This window comes from Gavia stellata, chromosome 2, assembly GCF_030936135.1.
Source record: "Gavia stellata isolate bGavSte3 chromosome 2, bGavSte3.hap2, whole genome shotgun sequence".
In the NCBI taxonomy this organism is placed as follows: domain Eukaryota; kingdom Metazoa; phylum Chordata; class Aves; order Gaviiformes; family Gaviidae; genus Gavia; species Gavia stellata.
Genome location: NC_082595.1, coordinates 32,204,095 through 32,226,549, shown reverse-complemented (window position 1 = coordinate 32,226,549; position 22,455 = coordinate 32,204,095). Strand labels below are relative to the sequence as shown.

The following is a 22,455-nucleotide window of genomic DNA, read 5'->3' as shown; positions in this document are numbered from 1 at the left end:
GAAGGAATAATTAATGGTCAGTTGAGCCCCTGAATGTAATGGACAACCAGGAATTCTTGAGCACACAGCCTCCACTTCAGCTGTCAAAACATACGCTTTCTTGATTTAAGGACTTCAGGTTTCAAGGGAATCCAGTTCACCTACTGCTAAATTGCTCCAACAGCCGTTGTCCCTCAGTCTTACCCATTTTTTCCGGTATCCGTAGTATCTTTTAAGCACAAATCCAGCCATCAGGGAGCAAATACACTCATTTAACCTTTTGCTTTATAAATGTACATGTGCGTGTGTGCACGTGTGTGTACATCTGTATGCAATGCAGTGTAGATATGTTCAGGTACCCATCTGCAATCAAGTGCCAGTTCAGTGCGTATGCTTGCTGTGGCTGTTAAATTAAAAATGGAAGGGGGTAGCTGTAACCAGTGGATTATTCGGTGAGCAATGTGCTGTACAATGTTTTAAGTCAGGGAAGAGAATGTTTTTTTACTGACTTACTGAAAAGTGCCAGATCACACTGAGAAAGCTTACAGAATCCAGTACGGGGTCGGGCAGGCGCTTCATTAGTTGTTGGGCAACTTGGGCTGTTTTACACATTGTGGCACCTCCAGTCCTGTGTGCAGGGTCACCTGCACAAGGAAGAAATAATATGTAGATTCAAAACTGGGACATCCTCAGCAGAAAGTGTTCACAAAGACCAAGAGCAAGTAAATGACAGGGGAAGGGCTGTAGGACTTCAGGTCCAGGTTTAAGTAATCAAGAATATTGGAATGGAGATGATATTGAGCCCCTGAAACAAACAAGCCTCTTTCCCCCTTCCCTTCTGAACTCCTTGGGGTCTAGAAGCCAGGTGTCCGCATCTCTTCCCAAATCCAGCCACCAGTTGTAGGTCTCCAGCAGTGCTGCTTGCTAGACACAAGGTGGATGGCCTCTTTGTGTGAGGGACCCCGAGTACTTCAGGACAGGGATCACACAGTGGAGCCCATGCACTAAAGGTAAGAAAATCCTTTTATCTTTGCTGTCCTGGCAGGACAGAGCACAGGACATTTTAGTGCTCCTTCTATAACCTGACATCTCTACAAGGTCAGGGTTCGCACACAGACATGCCAGAGCACCATTCAACAGCAAAGACTAGCTTAGTCTCAGAGTTCCTCCTGCCCCCCTGTTGGCCACGCTCTGCCTTAACTCAGTTGTGGTAAGAAATGTAAGCCAGGTACCTAAAGGATGTAGGTAGCTAAAACTGAAGGTAGGTTGTGAGTAAAAATCTGCATTGAATATAGCAGTGAGGTGTCCAGAGAAGTGCCTGTGTCTTCCACATTGGTGCATCAAATACAATAAAGCTATGAAACCTTCTTGAAAGATTTGGATGCCACCAGTAACGAATGCTAAATGTTCATGGACTAATAAGGCCATGTGAGGTTTCTGGTTTCAGTTTGGGTGTTTTAAATGATGAATGTTCCACCCTGGCTGCATTGGTCCTGCCTGACCTAAGCTGACCTCCTTCAGTCCTCAGGCTCCTGGGTGTTTCCATAGGTTCTCCCTTATACTATGTCCTGGTTCTAGCCATACGCAGTGGTCTTGAGGTAAAAATGCATTATATCTAAAGAGGGTTCCTCCAAGAGGAGATCCTCTTGAGAACAGAGAGCAATCTCCAAAATTCAGAAAGAGCAGGAATGATGTGCTGACTGGGACTTCTTTGTTGCACTAATTCTCTGACCTACGTTGTCTTTGCTCTCCTTACCACTGTGCTGCTCACATTTCTGTCTCTTGCCAATGTTAATAATCTCCAAACATAACATCTAAGAGAAATTAGGATACTGAGGTTTTTTAGTTAAACTGGCAGAGGAAGCCTTAGCACCACTGCTCTCCAAGGGGAGCATTGCAGCGAAGTCAGTGTAGGAATTAGTGCGTGCAGGTACTTGTTCTTACAGCATTACTCCTCACATCTGTGAGGCAGGGCAGAAGGTCAAATGCAGTTTTCCAAAAAATCTTAGTAGCCTAGGCGTCAGTCTGAGAAGGAAAGAGCCCCTACCCATACTGACTACCTGCAGGTGACGTTATCAGCCCCAGCAGCAATGGCCGGTAGCATACATTCTCCTTTAAATGAGAAGGGTAAGTGGGAACTGAACTGCAGAAAACTTACCTGGACGTTTCGGTTGAGGCTCAACGCAGGCATGAAGACACCCTCGATGTTTTCAAACGCTGGAGGCCCTTGCTGCTGCCCATTTATGTAAAAGGTCAGGTTGTGCTTTTTCAGATCCAGGAGAACACCAACGGTGGCACCTTTAGAAACTCCTCCTTCAGTCCTAAGGTACAACGGGACCACACTTGGTAAAGGCAGAGTGGTAGACCACCGCTGCTCTTGCTAGGACAAGGCAGTCTTACTAAGCAAATGGAGAGTGGAGCAACACGGTGAAACGATTATTCTTGCGGCATTTGGCAACGATTGATCCACACCTTTATCTGAAGCATACGTACCACATTCATGGGAGCTTAATGGGGGGATCCTAAAGAGAAATTAGGTCCATCTCTCCTCCAACTGCAATCTAAGAGCTGAAAATGGGGTCCAGAGCTAACAGATCTCCTTGGCTGATGAGAGGTGGGGAGGTGAGCAGGTCAGGTCAGTACTGAACGTGCGGGACAGGAGTCCTGGAGACACGGCTCCTCAGAGCATCCCTGCTATAGTGAAGCGAATCACAGCAAGGAATGAAAAAGCAGAAAGCTGGTTTCCTAGGCGTTCATTTCTAATCATTATGCCTGCTAACAGCTCGGGACTCGGACTTCCAGTTTGAGTACTCACCTTGTCATCCCCAAAGGGGACCCAGCTTTCCAGAGGCTAGGGAGCCAGCAGAGGTACAACAGAGAGTGGTTTTGGGGAGGAAGGAAAGGTGGGGCTGGTTAGGGATAAGTGCAGCTCCTTGACTGACAAGGTGCTCAGCTATGGGACTGGCAGCTCTTTCAAATGTGCAGACACGGTTATTAATACCAGCGATAATTGGTTGTGTCAGGAGCAGCTGCTGAGAGCTACCGTGGTATCAGAGCTTGCCAGGACAGACTCAGCCAGCCATTACACGCTTGAGCGATTTGACATTAATGCACTTTGATTTGGGGGTTAGTCAAACCCAGCATTACTTTAAAGAGCACTGAGCAAAAAAATCTACTAGATATGCAGATTGGCCACAGGCACTGTTACTCTGCTAATATCATGGGGGCTCTGTGATGGATTTACAGCCTGACACAATTTGTTTAGGGTAAATCAGATTTCAAATAATTTGCAGTAGGAAAGGAAGCAGCTGTCTTTTCTCCCACGCACTCCCCTCAGGCACACAACATTCACAAGATAAATGCAATTTTAACATAAAATTTATCACAATAGGTAGGCAAAACATCAGAAAAAAAGAGGGGGGGGTTATGAAAATATGATTAGGAAGAGCATAGTGCAGGGTAAGAAATTTTCATCTTGTCCACTAGGTGTCATAAACTGGTTTCCTTTAGACTAAATGTGGCAAATGGCATTTGCTCTGAAGGTGAACGAGTTTTATCTGTGGCATAGTAGTGTAGAATACTATTCTGACTTCTCCATTTAAAGCCTTCAAACAATAATAGTATAGCTGACAATCACGAATTGGGTCTGAGATGTGTTAGATTTCAAACTTCACTGTTCCCAGGTTCCTTTTCTTTGCTTTCTGGTGCTATAAGCATTAATAGGTTTCTCTTTGAGCTCTTCTCCAAAACCATAAAGTCAATTATTTTCCAACAAAAGTTAAGACGCTTACCTGTCCTCAGTATCTCAGCATCTAGACTGTTTTTATTAAAAGCACTCAATCATAAAACTCATGATGAGATTGTGGGAAGCAAGAGTACTATGATCTAGGCCTATTTACAAATAGATGACATTATTTTTTCTGTGTTTAGGAACAGCTTTGATTGTAGGGCTCCACGTTTCATATCCTCCAGTGTTTTAAAATAGATTTTATGGCATCCTTTTAAATGACATTGATTCTCTTAGGGAAACAGAAAGAGCAACTTTGCCTTTTTGAGATTATTATGCTTTTTCCTATATGATAAGCTAATTTGCTTCTTGTGGGCTAATTAGCTGTGTGCTGCACAGTGACATTGAGTGACTCCTCTGCAGCCCCCAGGGACAGCCCTGCTGAAGAGGAGAGAGATGCTGCCTGCAGAGCCCAGAGGAGGCGAGTGCAGGACCCAGCTGAGGCCCCTCCAGGAGCCACAGGAGTGCAGGGGCAGAGCAGAGGGATGGGGACCCTCTCCCTTCCTTGCAGCCCCAAGTCCTGCAGGACTTCAGCAGGTATATTGCCCCGTTCCTCGGCTGCCACCTCCCCACAGTGAGCAACCAGCTCTGGCAGGACGAAGCCAGGGCAAAGGCAAGCAGGGGCACTTTGCAGTGCTGCTGCCAGGGAGGCTGGACTGTTTTCTGAGGCTGAACAGCTGCTCTTCTGGAGCATCCCATGATTTCCTTGGGAACAGTACTTTAAGGACTCTAGTGCTTTTTGGACTACTGTCATGTTCGCTTCCTTTAGGAGGAGAGGTGGGAGAGTCAAAGTTTCATACGCAAACTTATGAAAGGCATTTCCTCACTCTTCCGTACATCATTTAGACAGTATTACAGGATAATTTTTCTAATAAATGCCTTAGTTGCAATGAAAGAAGCCAGCTATCTCAAGAGACTCAAACTGATGTTGCTCTCTCCTGGTACACTTCTGTGGCAGCATGTAAAAAAGCTGCTGCTTTACCACGATGTATTTTTTAAACTACTTAAAGACAGTTATACCATAGACCCCTAGTAATCTGCAGGCCATGTAAAAGAAAAAGACAACTGTTTGTTACAATACTTCTTCAATATATACTTAGCATTCATTAAATGATAATCTAGTTTTGAAGATATGCACCACTCTTTCATTATTTCAAGTAAATCCCACGTCTCACACCTCTTTTCTCACAGTCCTGCACGTTTTTATTTCTGTGTGCAACGCTAAGTCCCGAGTGTCGAATTGCTGTGCGGACGCCTGGAAGGTCAGGGTACAGATAGGGGAATTAGGCTACCATGAAAAATGGCATTGCCTGTGGCAGTGGAGGCTGTTATTCTAAGATGCTTTCAGCAGCAGCTTGGACAATGTGCAGAATAGGACTGCATGGATTGGTTTGAGGAATTAAGAATAGTAATAAGTTTCGCTATTACTGAAAAACAAAGCTTAACAATTTATGAACACTTTAATAAACTGAAGAATTAGTTTAACTCTCTGTTAAGAGTATTTTAATCATGAGCTTCACAGTAACTTCACAACTTTACCATGTCTGTTGTCAAGGACAGTATTTTTCAGTCAGAAAACCTGGTCTTGAGATCTCTGAAGACAGTGAAGAGACTCTGTGTATCTCAGGGGGCTTTAAGATTACACTCCAAATTCTCTAGGCTTTGACTTCCCACCGTCTTTCAGTATAAAACGTTTCAGTGCGATTTCTGTCTCTTTCTTTACATAACCATGTAGTGGCTCAAGTATCACCTATAGCACCAGGTACTCCTGCTCTTGGGAACTTTGCCAAGGAATGGATCTATTGCAATGAATGCCCGTGCCTTTTAGCAACGGGTATACGACGTCTCTGATTATTTCCAGGAACAATGAGGCTGAAAGGAACCTCACAAAGCTATATCTCTGCCCTAAAGTGTTTTCTTAACCAGTTTGCTCAACCTATTCCCAAAGGTTCCCTCTGGTTTTGATAGCTTTAGAGTCTTCTGTTCATGCCTATTCTTCTGGCATTACAGAAGTCATGCTAGTTTTTAAGGATGTAGACAGGTCCAATTTTGCATGCTGTGAGTGAGAGGAACAGGAAAGTACTCTAAACGTAACAGGTTCCCTGAATAGGTCTTTCAAGCTCCACCTCAGCTTATCCTTGAAGCTAGCCATTTATTTATTGACCTAATTTATTCTCATGAAGATTAGGAAGCATGAAATGATTACTAAGATGTAACCTCCATCACAATAACATCCGAGAAGCTAAAAGCTGGCAATAAATTTCCTTTGGACTGTGATACTACACTGTCATGCACTTGTCTCCAGTGGGGAAAAACAACTAGGCAGCAATAACTGTTTCCACAAGACTATTACAGCTAACGAGTTAAAAAACTGACCTACTTGACAGTCACGGTTAAAAATATAATGCCTAGACCTAATTTCACTGAAGCGCATGTGATTTCATAAGACTACATGCCCTTTATGAGTGTACTTCACTTGAACAGATATTCCATGCATTTATCCATGCCTTGGATGTGCCTGCAAAGCCTTCGTGTTTTATCTAGTAAAAACTGGGAAACTATCATCAACGGAAAGCGCTTTGTTCTCCTTTTTAAGAGGATGATTGAAAATCCCAAGTGTTGCCATTGTTTGTGCTTCCCAGAAAAAAGCTTTTGCTTAGCTCATGTGTTGCTTGCCGGGAGGAGCATGCCAAGGACCAAATCCATAAAATAGGTTTCTGGAACAGTAGTACACAGAATGGTTGCCAGCTTTTTTCCAGAAAACATAAGCTGTTTCACGGAGCATTAAAATTAATACATCTTAACACTACTTCTGCCCTAAATTGAATCAAGATGTTAAAGGGACAGAGAACCTTTTGATACATTTATTATACTGATGTTATTTTACTCTATATTGTCTTAGGACATGATCTAAGGTCTTTGGAGCCATGAAAAATACTCCAATTGACTTCAGATAGCTTTTGATCCAGCTACAAGGTTCTTCCACGTGTCTGTAATGAACTGCAAAATCAAACTATGCTTCAGACAAAAATTCTCAGCAATTGCAGTATATTTACTTAAAATACAAGTATGCTTTAGAGTATAAATGACTATTCAACAGGAGACATTGCCACGAACTTTAGGATACAGTGCATGTCAGCATGAACGTATCTCTTTAAGGAGATAATACCTGCATTTGAGCATTTTAAAAAGCACTGCAAGCCTTTCTTTTAATCATTTGGTATAACAAACCCAACACCTGAGCTAGTGAGTGTGGAAGACCTGCTGGGACAGTCAGTAGAAAACTAAATGAAAATTGATTCATGCTCTGTCACAGACCGGCTACGTATCCTTGGTCAGTTAGTTACTTTATTCGTACATCAATCTCCTGTTGTGATAGAGTAGGTATACAAATACACTATTTTCCAAAATAAGCAAGGGACTTAGGATCCTGCATCACACTCTTCAGCGGAGATCTTCTCGAGGGTCTCAGTTCCCCTAGTACCCAGCTGACCTTCAACTAGGGCTGACCCTCTCATGGGACACGGAGAGAGAGCAGTGCAGTTCTGCTCTGGTGATACCCCAGAGAGCTTCAAGCGAAGTTGACCATGTCTCCCCTAAACAGTCCAGCATCGCGTCAAGGAACACAGCCAGCACTAGGCAGAGGTAACTATCATGAGCAATGAAAGCCACGCAACCCTGTCTGCACAACACTGGATCTATGCTGAGACACATTGTCTCTGTGTGATGCATCCCTGCAGGTAGCTTCAGTTAGAACATGTCTCCCCACCGCTCTGTTGCATAGAGCACACAGAGCCTCTGAGTGGTGGGAGAAAGAGGGGTTTAGTAATGATGGCTCAGGAGCATTCTGAAATCCTCCTTTGTGTAAGTAAGTTGGTTGTACTAGTCGAGACACTTTTCAAAGCTCTTCAGTACAATGGCTCAGTTGGGTGGAAGCTGTCACTTAGCCCTCACTGCCAAACAGTCCCTTGTGTCCAGATCACCCTAGGCGTGACCTACAGCATTAGCTTTAATCGGCTTTCAGGACTGGCAATAAACACCTGCATTTTGGACAGGCGATCACCAGTGCTTTGCCTAATTATTGTGCAACCCTGCAGCTGACATTCTTCCTAAGGAAGAGAATCAACCACCTTTCTCCCTGCACTCCTCCAGCAATGAGAGAGAAATCCTGCATCCCAGTGCGCTGCGCTCCTGCCTGCTGAGGCCGTGGGTGGGACGTGCAATAACGGGCTTAAATCACAGCGGGGGGTATTTAGGCTAGGTCTCAGGAAAAAGCTGCTAACAGTGAGGATAACAAACACCAACACAGATTGCTAAGGTGCAATCACTATCACTAGTGATTTTTAAGAAGGAACAAAATAACTACGTTTAGCAGGGAGATGGACTAGATGGCTTGCTGAGACCCCTTCCTCTGATGCAAAGCAGAAAAAACAATCAGTAATGAGAAAAGCATGCAAGTGGTGCTTACCGATTGGTGTGAGAATTGGAATGCATGAACCAGCTGCGGTTGTTGTCAACGTACATGGCCCATGCCTTGTCATCCTTGCCTAGCATCATGTCCTTGACGACGTTAATCCTGGCAATACCAAAGGCTGGATCCGGATGGTTGTCATACCGGTCCACATGCAGTTCCCAGTAATGCACGCCCTTGGAGAAGGCTGCTGTGCCAAGAACAACCCGGTCATCATAGCTGTTGCAGGTGGCAGTCTGGTTGTCATTCGACAGCACTATGTCTCTGTGAGCTGAGGAGGCATCAAAGGTGAACCACGCCACTGTGGAAGGGGAAAAAGAAAGGCAGGATTATGGCAGAATGGGCTGTGTTCAAGTGTCGTCTGCATTACTTCAATTAGGAAGATGAGATTCTGCCTTCCTAAAGACCCCTCTGCACTTTCAGGTAATAAAGACAATCTTCCCTCAGTACTGTAGGCAGCTACACAAGATTGCTTTGAGTTGGTACCCTGCTGTTTTTCAGCTCAGAAGTGCCTTATATTATCTGTGTTTGTTCCTCTGAATATAAGCTGCTAAGGGCAGCGACTTTCTGTTCTCACACAGTAGCAAGAAGGTCATTGAGAAGACAAAGGCTTCTCCATGGTATGGAAACTGCTCACATAGGTGAACTGGTTCAGGATTGCCTTTAATGGAAATGGAGTTCCACTGTGTCTGTGCTGGTTAGGACTGACTTCACTAGTTTATCAAAGGGGAAAAAAAAAAAAAACAGAGAAAGCTCTTAAAGTATAAATATCTTATACTGGCCTATTTTGGCAACACAGCATAGAAGTGGAAGTGGTAATAGCATGCACTTCTCGATTCATTACAATATCATTAAGGAAGATGAACTTCTTGTAATGCCCGTATGGATGTCAAGTATAATTACAGAGGAACAAGTGTGAATTCCCATCTCTGTATTATCAAACCTTGCTGTGAAATTGAAGCAGTAGTGAAGAAAAAGGCAAATTCTAAAGACATATGGAGAAGTGGAGACAGCATGGCACAAAGCTATCCTGTGTGTTGCATAACTGTTTCTGCATGCTAAAGCAAATAAGAATCTTAGTTAGACCCGGAATTCTACAGCCAAATAAAATTGCATGATTTGAAACCTGAAGTGTTACTGATAATGGAAAATCCCCAAAAGTGCTAGAAGGAGAGCTCAGTCCCTGTGCACGCTCAGTTTCTACCCTCTCCGCTCAGATGATCCAAAATCTCCATGCCAGTAAGTGCCAAAGATACTAGTGCATATAAAGGGATGCAAGTGTCCTGCGACTGAGACCTGCAGCTTTTCACTTAGAAACTGACAAAAACCCAACTCACCATCTGATGTCTGTAAAATGACTGTCTTGCTGTAGGGACCAACTCCTGATGAGTTGAAAGCTTTGACTCTTGCATTATAGGTACTGTTGAAATGAAGGCCATCGATGGTGCAGAGAGTCTCCTTGCCAACATATACTTCCTAAACATTCCAAAAAAAAAAAAGGAGAAAGAGAAAGAGGGACATAGTTTAACTGTTTCTCTGTGCCTTGTGATCACATGTTAAGACTTCTGAATATAAGCCACAAGTGAACAGCTTCTCATTGCTTCCCAGGATGTAGAAGTTCTGCTGTTACAACACGGACAGCCACAGCAGTGGAGACATCAAGGATGGTTAGCAGTGGAGTCACTAAGGTGAAGATGAAGCTGAAAGGGTACAGCAATAAAGGGCAACACAGAAAGATCTTAATTTTTATCCTCTTTTCCTGAACATCTACTCCAAAACACTATTTTGGATAGTAGTCCCAGTGTCTGACCCACCATCACTGTTTTTATATTTATGTAGGACCAAAAAAGAGGGGCGTGGAAGAATAAAAAAACCAAGTAAGCACAGAGTTATTCTGTTGGAAAGGTTGTCTCATGCCTGTGTTAAAATATAATTTCGAAACCTGCAAACACAGAGCCAGAAGAAACTGATCTCCTAAAGATTAGGATCACATGCATCACATGATGAAACAGCAACTAGACAACAGAGACATCATAAAAGTCTGCAAAGATTTATTAAACAGCAAGCACTTGTGTAATGTGAAATATTTCAGGAGGAGGAACATCTAGGCAGACTAATGAAGAGGATCAGTCAGTTTATACTGTCTATGATGAACTGAAAGAAGCCTAGAAACCTCATGTTGGAAAACTGAACAGAAAATGACAGAAAAGGAGAAAATTCTGTCTTGGCAGTGGGTTGAAAGCCACAATTCCTTTCCACCTCCAATTTCTCAGATTCTGTGAAATCCATAGATTTATGGTAGCAGAGGCCCTAAAGAGCTTAAGGCTGTGACTAAGCAGACCACTAAGGCCCCAGTTCAGTTAAGACACTTAAGTATATGCCTAAGAGTAGTTCTGTTGGTTAAGGCTCTTTGATACGAACCTAAAGTGAATTAAGTATGTGATGAATAAGAAAGGGATTACTTAAGTTTACGGGGGGCCATGTGTTTGTTCACTTTGCTGCCATGGTGGCTGCTACAAATAACAAAATCTCTTGGGTCCTGACTTAGCTGATGATCCTTCATGGAGAGAAAGAAGAGTTTTAATAGAATAGCTTAATTTATCTCCATGTTATAACATGCACTGTCTGTGCAAAAAGTTGTATTTTTAGGACAACTCCCAGATTTTCTAATCCATTTCATATTTTTACCACTGTTCACTGCTTGTATTTATTCAGATTGATGCTCTCTGCTACGATGGGAGACAAAAACTGTTCTTTAAATCCACCCATCGAATACTGATAAAGCGCAGTCAGTGTCATTGCTTTCAGATACATAATCCTTCATGAAAAGGGTCAGCAAACTTTTACTGAAATGGCATTGCTGAGAAGCCTGCAGTTTATCTTTCAATGGGTAAAACTGAGGGTGTTTCTACCACAGCAAGCCAAGCAGTCCCCTGAGAAGTTGTCACCCTAGATTTTTAATGATTGAGATGGTTTTCTATCTTTTTCAATCCAAAATCTCGACATGGCAGCACTGGCAGTCATAAAACCTTTGCCAGTTACAAAACCCCCCACACAAATGGGCCTGGATACGCAGCAGCCCGAAACCTTTGTTTATTCACAAGTATTTATTTAGATGTGAATAGCACTTGAAAAGTTTTATCCAAGACACTGGAATTCATAACACCTTGTTCCTAACTCTTCATTCATCACTTACCTACTAATATTAACTATATCGGCAGCTCCCAGCAGCCGTTCACAAAGGTACCTTTTCACACTTTCAGTAATGGAGACCAGCCTCTTCAAACCCATGTGAAATGATACTTGGACCAAAGAACTGAGGAGACCTTCCAGAAACGCAATGACTTCTTCAAAATGCCCTGCCAATATTGCTGTCTCTTCTAATGAGGGGTGTCCAAATCAGGTGCCTTTGCTGGCTATGGGTGAAGCGGTTTGGCACAGGGAGGCAGTTCCTTATGTGGACCCGTGCCAGGCCATTCTCAGCTTGAGAAACCTTTAGGTTTCCACCGAGAAGCCAGTTTGCAGCTCCTGAAGAAATGCCATTACATGTTTTTGGCAAAATTTCCCACTTGTGAAGAGAGCAGCTGTACTCCACAATGATCTCCAGATGCTTTCAAGGCACTAGTCTCTAGGGAATGCACTGGGCCAGCCTGGTCTTGGAGCAACAGGAGGATGAAGCTTGCCTGAGAAGGAAGGGCCACAGCTTCCAGCAGGACATGGCTGGCAGAAAGCTGATTGAATTATTTCTGTAGTTTTTTTATCAGGATGTGGCGAGAAGGGATGGGAGCCTGTAAGTACCCTGCATCTGCAGCCAGGAGCAAGCAGTTGGGGCATCACCCTGAGGGTCTGGAAGGACAGCACTCGGGATGCCTTCCCATACTTACTAACCCCATCACAGTGTGTCTGTGGAAAGCTTCCACTAGCCTGGACTCATCCGCTCCCAGAGAAAAGATTTAGAAATCCCGTATTTTTATGCAGGATCCCATTTTTACTCAGAAAAACAGGAAAAATTGCGTTGCATTTCTGGACCACAAATCTCAGCTGTTGAAATGGGGTGCTGTGGACAGACAAGAGTAGGGGCTTCAAAGAACTCTCCGTGTTGTGGAATGAACCACTTTCAGCTCCTGTAGGCTAATATGGGATTTTCTGCTCTGGTACACTCCAGGAGGACCTCAAAGCCCCCTTTGCCAGAGCCCCGAGAATAAGTTCAACCAAACCTCCTACCCAGGCTGGGGGTCCTTCTAATAAGCAACATCTTCACTGCTTTCTACATCCACGCGATGGAAGCAGGGATGTTTTGACAACCCGTATCTTCCCTAGCCCCTCTCCCCACCCTCAGACAGACACAAATCCATACCCTCAGGAAACTCACATACAAAGAAACACAAATAAATGCTGAATGAAATTCTCACTCGGAATTGGCCACCATCTCCATCATCAAGTTCCAAGATATAACCCTCCACCGGGTTGTGGCTCAAAGGTGGCATCCTCCAGGCCAATGTCACACTGTTGTTTCTGGTGCAACACTTCTCCAGCTGCAGTAATGGGACGGGTGGCACTGTAACAGGAACTGGGTACAGATTAGTGTAACTCTGCCCTACCCCATCAGTCTGTGCCGCGAGCAGTATGGCGACTGCTCACCTCCCTCCCTCGCAGGGGAGTCGATATTTGCAAGGAAGAGGGTCCATTCCCTTCCTTGAAAGGCAGTAAAAATGATATAACAAAATGTCGTCACTCGGTTAGACGAATCATTTGGCTGAAATACGTAAACAGAAACATATCTGGACATTCTTCTGGTGCCTCATAAGAACTATAGTCTGGGGACCTCACATCTGGTTTCCTTCCCAAGGGTCATGGAGAGTTTTTTCTCGCACCAGAGCACTTTGCCCCCACTGTCCCCAAAGGGAGAGAGGGAGCGGTGGTGCCAGGGGGTGTCTTGGGCCACGGGGCAGCATGGGAGACGCAGTGCTGCCAGGAAGCCTGGCTCGTTAATGAAGAATTGGCTTATTAACCGGCAGCCACTCCTCCCAGCACAGTGGCGAGATAGAGCCTGAACTCCACCGACAGCAGGAAAACAATTCTTCACAACAGGGTTTTCTATTTTAAAATCTAATCTAACACACCACCACCCCCCACACAGTTTTTCATCAAAACCACCTTGGCTATGTTACCCTTATGGCAGCCATACTTAAAAGAAACTGTTGAAGAAAATTGTTCCATTTGCAAATTTTATCTAAATCCCTTGGTTCAGGTAGCAAAAGGAACTTCTGCACCACAGGAGACTGCTTGTGGCTCTCTCCTCTTGGAAATTACAGGTGCGAAGTTATCTACCAACACGCCTTTTTAGTGACTCGCTCAGGAGGAACACCCAGAGACTGTTGACCAGACCAGCATCTTAAAAATAAAAATAAACAGAGTAAAACTTTCAGCCATGCCTCTGTGGAAAAGAGGCCTCCACCACGCCTTCTCTGCTAAACACAACTAAACTCTCACCGTTCACTCTTTGCTGGAAATTATAAAGTGAAAATTCAGTCTTCTGGAGAGAGCTAGCATGTATCTTACACACTGTTGAAATCGTGTAGGTTAAGTGGGATGTAAGTGATGCATAGACCCTGCCTGGTCTTCTGCCCAAGGCTGAATTTCACCGTTCAGGATCATTTCTGCAGAGCTCGACCGTGTCTTACAAGGAGCTGCGTGCTCTGAGCATTCATTGACTTAGCTCTTAACAATGTCAGTTTGCTCTTCTTTTATCTACTCTGCTTTGAGCCTCTAGTTTATTTTCCTCCCTCCGCCTGTGTGAGTGCTAAGCCCTTGAGCTGTTCCTTTCATCCTATTTTACCTCTCCGGATAGAAGAGGACTGTTTGCGTTTTGTGTACCAAGCAGTCTGTGGGAAAATGGACGCTACTGTGTGATGGGGCTAAGGCTTCACCCTCACTTTGGAAGTAACACGAAAGTCAACATCACACTTGTGATAAACAGTGCAGAAGCTACTGCAGCTTTCCGCTGGCATTATCCATCGCCGCACTGAATGCAGATGGTTGGCAGCCCAGAAGAATGACTGTGGTCTGAAACAAGAGAGCTTTATAAATTAGCTCTTGAAGGTTTTTCTGTGAAAAGAGAAAAAAAAGCCTTGTTCCTAGTCTTTGATATTTAAGGATGATTTGGAGGGTGTCATAAATAAAAACGTGGTTGTTTTTTCACATGGGAAGTTCAGACTTTAGGAGACACTGTGTCTGGAGAAGTAACAGAAATGTGACATTACAAGAGTGAAAAACCTGAAAACGATGAGTTCAGAGGTAATGGGCTTTTTTAAGTGAACCAATTTAAGTTTAGGGTTTTGTCTGTGTTTGTTAGCCTGTGTATTTCCAGTGATTGATGAGCCTGGGAGAAGATAAGGCTGTATCAGCAGCCATCCACACTCCTGCCACTTTAGCTAACTGGTTAACCCTCTCAGGAGGTATTTGCTGGGTCCTCCCCACTTCTGAGTCTCCCCCTGGCAAAACTAGATGAAAACCTAATTCCTGAAGTTTATAAAGTGCAAAATAGACAACACCCCCTCACCTCTGAACAAACCACTAAACCTCTCCAGCCCCCTGCAAAAATCTCCTAGGACCACCGACGGGAGGCTTTCAGGCACTGTTCACGTAATGCACAACACTGAAAAAAAAGAGCAGAAATTTTTGGGGAGGGTAAGTGTTTTACGAGTCCCTTTTAATTATGGAAACAGGAATGCCATCTAGGATTAGAATATGTTTTCATACGGTAAAGTGCTGTTGTTCCCACTTCCCGGGGCAGTGTGAATTTTGGCCCTAGGTGTGAGAGTCACGTATATTATGGGGAAGTGCCTGGGCTTCTTTACTGTGTCACTGGACATTTAAGTTTTTGTGAGTAACCCTTACCAGCCTCCTGTTCCCTTTAAGCCAGCCTGTGTCCTGAACTGCACAACCTACAGTGGCTGAAGGAGAGGAAAGAAGCTGCCACCAAGCAGCTGTGCAGCTTTGCTGGATGACACTCGCTGCGCCTGCCCTCCTGCCTCCTCCCCTGGATGCGGATGGGCAGAGATTTGCCTTGATCTCGGATTCACTCTGGGAGGAGAAAAGGTGAACACTTGTTGTAAAAGTCATAGGAAAGGGTGAAGCTAGTTGAATAATCGGGACACTGGGATATACTTCATAGTGAAGAGCAATGGGACAGAACTAAGAAAAGAAATATATAGGCTAAGTGTCAGAAAAAAAAGAAGACTCAGATGTTAAATTACAGTCCTGTCCCACTTCTTGTTCAACTTAAAGTCCTCTAGAGAGTTTTTGAAGGAAAAGATTAAAAATATAGAGGGAGACATGATACTGCATTGGCACAGCAAGACCTATTAATGAGTCTGAATGATGTCCTGCTATTTTAAAAGTGCTTCATGCAGGTCACACTTAGCTAAAAAAATGTGATACTGATGTCTCATGTCAATCCAGCAGTTTCAAAAACACACTGCTCAGTGTATGTCACAGCTGATCTCCTCTCAGGGTAGAGTCGGGCTGCTCTAAGATGTCTGTTATTTGTCCTCTTGACAAGCAAGTTGTGCAATGATGCCCTCCACCTTCCTAGATTCATTTTTAAAGGACTAAATGCAGTGGAAGAACGGGACCCTCAGAAACATGAAAACTTTGACCTCCTCCAAAACTGTAGTACAGCCCTGTAATACTCTGAGTCACTGCTGTAGCAAGTGCCCTACAAACAGTGCTATTGAGACAGAAGGAAAAACCACAAGCAAAGACCTGGGTCCATGACGCAGAGCAGACAGAACCAAGGATAAAGCCTATGATGAAATGGTTACTTTCATTATCAGGGCTGTGCAGCTCATGGCTGGAGAAGCAGAGAAGATTTGCAGCAGGAGATGTGTCTGGGGAATCTTCATGGACTGGTTTGCAGAAGAGGGAAGGAGTCACTCCTGGCAAGGAGAAGGGGTATATGAGTGAGTATTCAGAGGAGGTACAGAAAAGTAGAGAGTAGCTATATTTTCTCCTATTTTGTACCAATCTTTAAGACTGCATGACAGTTCCAGCTGTTTGATCAAAACAAACCTGGAACACATATTTGCCTGTGCCCATAGCTGGAACTGAGGAAATGTGACATATACATTGAGCCAGACATCAAAGAGGACAGGAATTTTGTGCTGAGGCACTCAGAAAAAGCAATAGAGAGAAGAAAATGTGGACAGAGGAAAGGGATCTGGGAAAGCATAAAATGCCAGCAATTACTAGAGCTGTGCATGTGTCTCAACAGGTCAGCTAGCCTGGGGAGTGTAGGTCTTTGGCATAGGACTATCAGTGAGACCCTTTGGTCAACGTGACTGCTTAAGCATTACTTCTGCACCTATCACATTTCTGCACACTTAATTTATTACCAAATTGTTTTTTCTTTCTGTAAAGGGAAGAAACATCCCCTGATCTTTATTTATTGAGATTAGCTTTAGATATGAGTCCACCAGTAAGGTACATGAACAAGTCATCAAAGCAAATGTAATGTGATTTGTTCTCATTTTCATTCTTCTTTGTCTAACACAGTGAATCAATGTTTACTTACAAGCATGCTTTCACTCTAAATGACCCTTGCAAGCTCACTGAGGTTGAATGAGGCCAGAGTTTGGGAAAAAAAAAAAAAAAAAAAGAAATTCAGTCATGCACTAAGCATCAATAACAATAGTACAGACCTTACATTGCAAAGCTTTTGGAAGAAAACAACTTGCAGTTGGAAAAGCCATGCTGGCCCTGTTCTCCTAGGTTTCCCCAAAACTCCCTTTACAGATTGTCTCTGATGTCTTTAATGCATCTACTCTTGTCAGATCAACCACTAGAGTGACTTAATAACACTCCCCTCAACACCAACATTTGGCAAAGATTGATGACTTGTTGGTGCACTGGGCTAGGTAGGATTGGAGAAAGAGGAGCAAATGTGAAGAGACACATAGTTTTCTCTTTGTGAAATTGGAGGCTCAGAAATATACAAGTCCTGATGATGACAAATAGCAAAACATTGCCCTGCAATACCCGCTTCTCCTCACAGTCAGCAAAGTGATGTTCCCAGTAGTTCTGGGTGCTCGCTGCTGAAATGCTGAGTTGCTTACTCTGTGGTACCTGTATTTCTAGATGCAAGACCACTGTGCATGAGAAGATAATGCAGAGCTGGTTGAGGTCATGAGGTAAATTTCAGAAAAAAAAAGCCAAAGTGTTACACTGAGCAGTTCAAATGCAAATCGATTTGCAGTCATAACCTGAAAATATAAATACACCTCTATATACTAAACAATGCTCAATACCTATGAATATTGGCTTGGGACCAGTCGGTGGCTTGTACCGCTTGGGCATACAGAGGTATGAGGAGGAATAATGAAGTCCCTTATGAAGGAATGGTGGCCAGGATAAATGGCATTTCCACCATTCTTTGCATGGTGTGTACATCGTCACACCAGTTGTGCTGACCAAGCTGATGGGACATACAGCAGGTACTCCCTGGTCAAGGCCAAGACAGGAAAAGCCCTTCCTGAGGTCGAACTGTTAAGATGCCCCTGGGGAGCAAAGCCCAAGGGTGTTCGTAATCTCTGCGCAGGTTTGGGCAGAAGCAGTCCTGTCCTCTTCTCTGCTCCTCAGGCTGTGTCTAGCTCAGTACCAGAGCTTCACTGCGATCGTATGATGAATGAGAGCATCAGCAGACAGCACTATCTTTCATAAAGCTCCAGTGAATCCGGCTCAATTAAAGTTTCTAAGACTTCAAGCTTAAAGCCAGACAAATGTCCAAAAGCCAAATACCTAAGCTGCTCTCACCTCAAGTGACCTGTGGTTAATTAGCAATCTAAGTGGATAGTTTAACTAAATTCTTTATATGTTTGGGAAGGAGAGTGGTGGAAGATTAGCATTAAATATACTTAACAATAAGTATGGCCAGCATTAAGTATAAACTGATTTAAACAGAGAGCTGCAGACAGTATTCAGAGAAGTTTTATCAGTGATACTCTTTCTCTCTTGACTCCACTTTTCTGGCTGTTAACATTCCAAAAGAGCATTTCACAGGTGTTTTTTGAGTAACTTTAATGCAGCCCATTTATGCCAAGATGCAAACCATTCTTGTTGAGAAGACTTTGGCCTTTAACTGTTTATCCTTGTTTCTCCACATATTTATCTGCCAAATTATCCACCCTAATTACTTCATCTTGGGTCACTTAGGTTCAGAATTAGGCCCAGAGAGGACAGATAAACTGAACAGAAATCTTGATGCTTGTTTGGAGTAAAAAAAAAGCACTTCCAGCATCACAACACAATTATGCTTAACTCATTCATTGACTTCTGGCAGCCTCTACCCTGTCACTCACATGTATAATTAAGGCTTGAATCACCACTGAGGGAAGTTAATGGCATCATTCACAGGGACCACAATGGCCTTCAAATCTAGCGGGTCTATGGATCTATCTAATTCTGATGCAGTTCTCATCCTGCTCCATATAAACCAAGCTCATTACAAGTACATGATGTTAATATTTTTTTTGCCAGTGGCATCTACTGTTCACCAGGTTCTGCTTTTAAATGCTTTTTTTAACCTCCTTTCCCTTTAGTGTGTCCCTTGGGATCGTTCAGATACCTAGAATCAAGGAAGCTTATAGCCATGTAGTTACTTTCCCCTTGTGAATCTCTGTCTCATCATTTTTTTTTAAGCTGGGCACTGTTCACAACACAGTCCAGATATAAGTCAAAGGTGAGGTTTTTTCCTTATTCAAGCATATGTGCATGTGTGTGAATATTTATTTACTACTTCAGCTGTTCCTGACAAGGTAGGGATAACTGGTATTTTGAATTAACCATTTAAATCTAGGAATGCTGTAAAATGGAATAAAGTTTCATGCAGCTAACATCTTTTTAATCTTCAAAGCTGATAGATAGCCCTACTCTGAAGATTTTATCTTTTCAAATCTTTAACTGCACCTGGTATCTCTGTCTGAGCTTGTTCAGGTCACTGCATGTGAGGCGAGTATACCTTTCTAGGAAACACCCAGTAATCTGAATTTGCTTGAAAACCTTTTAAAACTATCCAGCAATTTCAAGTCATTGCTCTTTCCTCCCTCCATGTTCCCCTTCTTCACAGCACTGTTTCAATACGTGCATGAAAAACAGAAAAAAGAAAATCATAAAAGCTCACCCCTACATTTCATCTGAATAAAATCCAGCTGGTGAATCGACTGCAGTAAAGGTTCGCTATCCAGAGTCAAGTCAAACTCAGCAGACACTTTTGGCTCCAAGGCTCCTTTGACCCACTGTTCCTGAGATACCTGAACACGCTTGATTAAAGCATCCGAAATCTGAAAGAGAGTATCAATCAGGCTTATAATGAAATGGCAGATGTACGCATTAAAAGTGACAGAATGCCTGTGAAATAGATAAAGCACAATGAAACTGGGAATACAACAGCACGACAGCTGAGACGGGATCTGGTCGTTTTGGGGTAAGTTCCATTTATGTTGCATCCTTTCATCTCATCTTTTCAAAACAAATCTCATCTTAGGGTAGGAAAGTAAAAATCGCATTTATAAAGCTGGTTAAGATTATGTTATGTGTCATGCCTCTGAATGCTACATATACTTCTGCACTCTGTTCTCTGATATGCACAGTCTAGTTTTGCTCTCCTGTTTAAAAAGCGGTTGCACAAAGACAGGCTTAAATATTCGAGGGTCTCTCCATTCAGCAGAGATGATTCAGTGGATGAAAGCTGAAAGGAATTAAAAAATCAAATGGGATGGAAGGTGTATGTTTCCCACAGTGAGGGTGATAAGTTGTCAGATAGATTTCCAAAAAATATGACAGATTTTCTATCATTACATTGAAACTGAATTTCATTTTTAAAGCTTTGCTCTAGCTCAGCCCACAGACAATTAGACCAAAAGATGATTGCAACGGGCTCGTCTGGAAGTTAAATCCTGGCTCTGTGGAAATCAACGAACTCAACTGTCCTTGAGTTCAGTGAAGCTGCCATTTGGATATCTGGAGTCCTTTCCAGTGAGCTTTGTGTAAATCACAGGGAGCAGATTTTTCTTCTGGATAGGTCAGAGAGTTTTTCTTTATTGCAGGAGTTCAGATACCTTTCCTCATTACTGTTACTGGAAAACATTCCTGCCTGAGCCCCTGCATCAACAGGTCCTAATCAGTCTTTGCAGGAAGTAAGTGGAGAAGCATCTTAGAGCCTTCCTACAACCTTGGAGTCACTTACTGGGATGCTGGATCCCTTGGCTGTGTTTCAATGTCTTGGCTGCAGAAGTAGTTGCTCTAAGCAATGCAATGTCTCAGTGTTTGCCGGTTGCCTTGAAATCACCATTAGATAAACCAGGAAAAGGCAAAAACAAAAGTGTTTTTTTGTAAAAGGTGACTGCAAAGAGTGACGCCACAAAGGTTACAGGAAAAGTAAGCTGAAACAAAAACAAAGCATGTATCTAGCTGGCATGTACATAAGATCTAAAGGTTTCATTTTTCCTGCAGTATCCAACCGACACCCTGCTAAAATTTGTGTAGTCTTGAGATTAATACACACCACACATTCCCCACTCTTGCTTGAGACCAGATGTGACAGCAACAATCAATCTGGAGTGCTAATAGGTTTAAGTTGGCTAATTTTCATGCTGTTTTTTAGGGTTGCTGTGATAGCCCCCTGACACTCATGCATTCATGTGTGCAGCGTGCCCTGTTCAGCTGACAGCCACGTGCAGATCGTTTCATTTGATGTGCCTTTCTTCTTAGGCAATTAACAAGGCAACAAAACTAACAGGGCAAAATAAAATAATTAATAAAAATAATAGAATTAATTAGGCAAAACAATTAATTGGATAACAAAACTGTTATGTTTTATCTCATCGATAGACACTTTCACTGCTTGCACCTAAGAAACAATATCCTGCAAATTACTGCAATTGTTGGCTAGGCCGTATTTTGCAAAGAGGGGGTAGCTGGATCCTCCAGCTAGAAGACAGGTCTCGTAGCCCTCTGAGGTGCAACACCCCCAGTGAAGCAGAGCTACACACAAGCCCTTAAGGCTGGACTTCCTCACAGGGGAGGTGTTGAAAGGACTCTTTCACATGGCAAAGAGTAATGCAAAAGGGAGAAGCAGAAAGGGGAGTACTACTCTGCTGAGTCACAGACCTTTCCAAATTGATCAGAGAGCTCTGTGAGGCCCTGTGTTGGGTTTCTCAGATGAGAATAAAATAATATTCTGCAGAAAGTTATCGTTAACTGCATAGCATATCTCTTTTGGCCCAGAAGGAAGGGCTGGCAAGAGGAAAGACGTCAGCAGTCAGGGAAGTGGTGTGACCGCTAACTCCATGCCTCGGTCAGAGTGCGGCTGTTCAAAGCCATCCCTTCCCTGGGACATTCATGCAGTCACCAGGCTATCTGAGCTTTTAGGCAGTACTATTGGGAGTTAAGGTGAACCTGCCTTGGAGGTGGAAGAAGCTAAATAGCAAAGCTGTCCATTTTTAGATTTAACGTATTTTTCTTTTTTTCCCCCAGAACATGGGAAAGAAAAATACCTGTAAAAACCCAGAGGGATCATTTTCTTTGATAACTTCTAGGCAGTACTCCATAAGCCCCGTTGACTGGCGTAGCTTCAGTGTACAGTGATTTATCTGGTCCCAAACAACCTGGAAAACAAGCATCAGTACAGTTCTGATGACTGCCTCAGCTTACAGTGAATTGTATAAGATTATTTCAGAAGAGACAACGAATGGAAGAGTGTGTTAAAGCTATGCTTAATTTAGCTGCCATATGGCCATTGCCGTATCTCCATCAGCTACACTCACTTGCTCTGTATTGTAAATACTGATAATTAGCTTGGCAAAATGTTGTGCACAGGGAATCTCAATTTTCAGAGCAGATTAATTGCTCAAGTATCAGGCTTGCTCAGGGCAGAAAGAGCACAGGACATGTTTCTGCATTTGCAGTATTCACATTTACAATCACAAAAAGCAAATATTATAGAGGATAACTGCAGGAGTGGTTTCTTGCAGATTACACTCTACCCTTCTCTTCACAATTCACTATTGATCCTGCTCTGCTTAAGAACGCATTGCTGGGATTAAGAAATTTAAAAAATGCATCTCATTTTTCCAGATTTTGGACTTGATTCTGCTGCCCCATGGCTGTAGCCTAGGCCTGATAGCCCTGTGTTCAACAGCACAACTCCTGAGGTACAAAA

The 22,455-nt window shown here is 43.2% G+C and overlaps 1 protein-coding gene across 2 annotated transcripts in view; it reads right to left on the bottom strand.

The window, feature by feature from the left end:
• Positions 1-557: 557 nt before the first annotated feature.
• The window catches only part of TRIM67 (tripartite motif containing 67), a 34,312-nt gene continuing 12,414 nt past the window's right edge, over positions 558-22,455 (bottom strand). Inside the window, exons 4-10 of one of the 2 annotated variants that reach the window (XM_009811817.2) lie at positions 21,791-21,901; positions 19,417-19,576; positions 12,650-12,795; positions 9,575-9,713; positions 8,235-8,538; positions 2,138-2,300; positions 558-623 (exon numbers count right to left, since the gene is read on the bottom strand). In XM_009811817.2, the coding sequence (XP_009810119.2) occupies positions 558-623; positions 2,138-2,300; positions 8,235-8,538; positions 9,575-9,713; positions 12,650-12,795; positions 19,417-19,576; positions 21,791-21,901 (1,089 nt within the window). The remainder of the gene's footprint in view (positions 624-2,137; positions 2,301-8,234; positions 8,539-9,574; positions 9,714-12,649; positions 12,796-19,416; positions 19,577-21,790; positions 21,902-22,455) is intronic. The other variant, XM_059833377.1, reaches the window with a different exon arrangement.